Source organism: Grampus griseus (genome assembly GCF_964374135.1).
Source record: "Grampus griseus genome assembly, chromosome: 9".
Classification (NCBI taxonomy): domain Eukaryota; kingdom Metazoa; phylum Chordata; class Mammalia; order Artiodactyla; family Delphinidae; genus Grampus; species Grampus griseus.
This window is the reverse complement of record NC_139003.1, coordinates 26,034,369-26,038,879: the sequence shown is the minus strand read 5'-3', so window position 1 is coordinate 26,038,879 and position 4,511 is coordinate 26,034,369. Positions and strand designations below refer to the sequence as shown.

Sequence of the window (4,511 nt, the reverse complement as noted above, 5' to 3'; positions counted from 1 at the left end):
ATTGTCCCGGCATCCATCTGGTTTAGCACTTGTCCCAGATTTTTCACTTTTTAACTAGGTGTTTTTATAAATAGTTGTATATGTAAATAGTGCAGGTGTGGTAAAGCTCAAAAAGTATTTTATTTCCAGTTGCTATCACAGTCTCATAATCTACCTCAAAATTTTGGTTATTTAAGAAGATGACACTCAGAGCTGCAGAGGGTGCACTTATGTATTTATATGTCTTTTCTATAAAGCATGACTTTTCATATAAATCAAATGACTCCTATATTAATTGACCTATTGACTTAATTCTTGTTTTCTTATATACCGTGAAAAATGAAGTGATAGATGTTAACGTCTTGTCTCTATTTGTACACGAAGAACTTCGAAAATAGTTAAATTTTTCCAGTTAAAAAAAATTACTGTCATCAACTGCTTCTTTTTGTTGCCCATTAATTGAGAGAAAATACAGCCCTGGAAATTAATTTTGTTAAAAGTAAAACATCTAACATCTTAATTGGAATTTCAGTTAAAATCAACATGAATGATACAACTATTTCAACCAATTTTGGTGGAGCAAAGCTTTCTGATAAAAACAATATTCACACTAAATTAAGAAATCTACAGAGCAGAAATGTACTTGGATTGGGAGCACACATAAATTGTAATTATATCCAAATAAGATGTATGTTTCTACCAATGGAAATAGAAGCTTGAAGCTGTCAACATTTATCATTTTTGCGCATACACTTCTAGGGTAAATTAAAAATTTTATAGCAAAACCAATGTTGAATAAACACACAAACTAAAGCTCAGCATAGCAGTATATGTAGCCTTCTGTTTTTATTTTTTTATAATACTTTGCATCTCAGAAATGTTTGAGATGTATTTTATGTCTATCTAAGTGCACTAAAATATTACTGATTTTTTGTAAATATTTCTACTAAGTTTGTTTCTTTATGTTAAAAATAAATGACTTTTTTTTTTTTTTTTTTTTTGCGGTACGCGGGCCTCTCACTGTCGTGGCCTCTCCCGCCGCGGAGCACAGGCTCCGGACGCGCAGGCTCAGCGGCCATGGCTCACGGGTCTAGCCGCTCCGCGGCATGTGGGATCCTCCCGGACCGGGGCACGAACCCGCGTCCCCTGCATCGGCAGGCGGACTCTCAACCACGGCGCCACCAGGGAAGCCCCATGACCTTTTTTTTTTTTTTTCTCAGATTCCAATGCTGACACATGTATATGGCATCTCTTAGCACTTTTAAGATAAGTTTTCGTTGTCTTTGAGCCTCTTTCACTGCTGTTGAATACTGTCAGTCTAATTGTTCCATTCTTAGGTAACTCATCTTTTGTTTATGGTTGCTTTTAACACTTTTTCTTTGTGTTTTATGAGGAGCAATTTAACTTTTAACAAGATATGAATTCCTTAATCAGTTTGCTTAGAAATAAGTGGCCAATTTCAATCTGATGATTCATGTCTGTACTGAAGTATGGATGATCCCAGGCATTATGTTTCTCAAATATTGCCTCAGTAGCATTCCCTTTGTTCCCTCCTGTTGGAACTCCTCTTAATGAATGTGATAAACTCTACTGCCTGGCCAGTCCGCACCATTCCTAGATCCCTTCCTTCATATACACTTTCACTAAAAAGACTAGAGCCACTAAATACTCACTTTCCAAGTCTCACTTGACTCAATGAGATGTTAAATGGAATTGTGGTGTCGGGGTTTCTGGGGAAACTCTTTTATGATGAAAAGGGAGATTCAGCTAGTGTTTCTCCTTTCCGCTTCCTTCTTCCTGCCACAAATTGAAATGAAGTGAGAGGAGCTTCAGCAGCCTTCCCTTGGACCAAGGAAAAGGCTGAGGTAGAATCAGAGATGGTGTCTGTGATATACCTAAGGCACACATCTACTGCTTACTAGCTGCCTCCCTCCAAATTTCTAATTATAAAATAAAATAATCTCAGTTTCTTTAAGTAGAGTCTGTGGAAAGGATTTAGGTGCTGATACTTTACTTGAGAGGAACACCCCAAGATGAGGATGAGAGAAACATGGGAATGAAGCAAGGAAGGATGCCAAGCAAGTTAATGCCATGCATTACTACCTGAGTACCTGTTCATCAAGAGACACAAAGAGGTACAAGAGGCACATAAAATGCTTTTATTTATTTATTTATTTTTTACATCTTTATTGGAGTTTAATTGCTTTACAATGGTGTGTTAGTTTCTGCTTTATAACAAAGTGAATCAGTTATACATATACATATGTTCCCATATCTCTTCCCTCTTGTATCCTCCCTATCCCATCCCTCTAGGTGGTCACAAAGCACCGAGCTGATCTCCCTGTGCCATGCGGCTGCTTCCCACTAGCTATCTGTTTTATGTTGGTAGTGTATATATGTCCATGCCACTCTCTCGCTTTGTCACAGCTTACCCTTCCCCCTCCCCATGTCCTCAAGTGCATTCTCTAGTAGGTCTGTGTCTTTATTCCTGTCTTACCCCTAGGTTCTTCATGACATTTTTTTTTCTTAAATTCCATATGTATGTGTTAGCATAAGGTATTTGTCTTTCTCTTTCTGACTTATTTCACTCTGTGTGACAGACTCTAGGTCCATCCACCTCACTACAAATAACTCAATTTCATTTCTTTTTATGGCTGAGTAATATTGCATTGTATATATGTGCCACATCTTTATCCATTCATCCGATGATGGACACTTAGGATAAAATGCTTTTAAAACTTTGAAATAGCTTCCTTTTCTTCAGCTTCCGCTAAGGTGCTCGGTCCTTCTGAGGAAGCTAAGGCCCCGTTGGGGTGAGGCCCTCTCTTCATCCGGCGACTAGCACCGCGCCCGGCAGACCCTGCCTAGCCCTTGCCCGCACCATGGCCTCTGTCTCGGAGCTCGCCTGCATCTACTTGGCCCTCATCCTGCACAACGATGAGGTGACGGTCACGGAGGATGATCAATGCCCTCGTTAAAGCAGCCGATGTAAATGTTGAACCTTTCTGGCCAGGCTTATTTGCAAAGGCTTTGGCCAATGTCAACATCGGGAGCCTCATCTGCAATGTGGGGGCAGGTGGACCTGCCCCAGCAGCTGGTGCTACACCAGCAGGAGGTCCTGCCCCCTCCACCACTGCTGCCCCAGCTGAGGAGAAGAAAGTGGAAGCAAAGAAAGAAGAATCTGAAGAGTCTGATGATGACATGGGCTTTGGTCTTTTTGACTAAACCTCTTTAGTAGCACATTCAATAAAAAGCTGAGTTCTTTGAAAAAAAAAAAAAAACAACATCGAAGTAGGAACTTTACATCAAATTAGTTCACTGGAGAGATAATAGAGGGCCTCCTGCTTCCTATGAGGTCACATAATGGGGAACACATGATGGGGAAGCTTCGTGGGGATCTCTTGAACTTCCATGTCATGGTGGCCAGCCCTGGGTGGCCATTCATTAAGCCATGTCTCATCCGCTGTAGCATAGTATTTCATCCATGTCTAAGAGTCGAGGCAGTCCTGAAAGGTGGAGTGTGGACCAAAAGAGAGGAAAGGAGATATTTGGGAGCATCTAAGAAAATACAGAACTTCCCTATTTAAAATTCCAAAACTTATCCTGAGTTTTCTCATACATCTTCCTTTCTTTATTTTCTTATCATAGGATTTATTGCTAGCAAATACCATTCATTCATCTATTATCTTTCACCCTCTGATAGTTTGTAAGCTCCATGAAGTCAGGATTTTTATCTATTTGGTTGTTGTTAATCTGCTATTTCCAGGCACCAAGATCATTAATTTCTTGGTACATAATATATAAATGAATGGCAGCCATGATGTCTTGCCCTAATCCCTTGGATATTAATAACTGTTTGAACCAGATTCATCTTTTGGTGATTTGGACAGCTTAGACTCTCATCCCTATTGGATGTTTCCCACATGGCGGGTAATGAGGTTGATTTGACCTAGTATTTTAGTGCATTAGAGCATTAGTTTTAGAGTCAGATGGCCTGGATTTAAATTCTAGCCCTTCTACTTATAGTTGTGTGACCTTGTGAAAATATTTAAACCACTTTAAATTTCCTCCTTTGCCAAATGATACTACTAATATTATCTGTTTCTTAAGGAATGTATATAATACCATAAAAGGAATTGTATACAATACCAGTAAAGCATTTTCACTGACACCCAGTGAGCCCCTGGTGGTGTTTTTTATCCTCAGAGTCTAGACAGAAAGACAGAAGACACTCAAAATGTATAAAATAGAATTTAGTGTATATAAGTCGTTACACTGGTGATGGAAAGGTAGAGACAATGAATAGAAAACTGTGGTGAGACAGTCCACAGACAAGCAATAACAGGATGAGCAATAGCAATAGGATGTTGGTACCATCTCTAGACATTGACAAAGAGACGTAAGGTAATGTTATGAGAACTCAGGGGCCAGAGTCAAGTGATTGGAAGCTGGTGCCTTGAAAGAGATGCACACATGGCCTGATGATCAGGATGAGATGATGCCTAAGGCTGAGATAGACAACACATAGTCTG

General features: G+C 39.7%; 1 protein-coding gene across 1 annotated transcript; it reads left to right on the top strand.

Annotated features, from left to right (window-relative positions):
* Window positions 1–2,741: 2,741 nt before the first annotated feature.
* On the top strand, window positions 2,742–3,263 carry LOC309827312 (large ribosomal subunit protein P1-like). The gene is given in 2 exon segments (XM_082661900.1): window positions 2,742–2,938; window positions 2,940–3,263. Coding segments are annotated over 2 exon segments (342 nt in total). The 5' UTR covers window positions 2,742–2,861; the 3' UTR covers window positions 3,205–3,263.
* The last annotated feature ends 1,248 nt before the right edge of the window (window positions 3,264–4,511 follow it).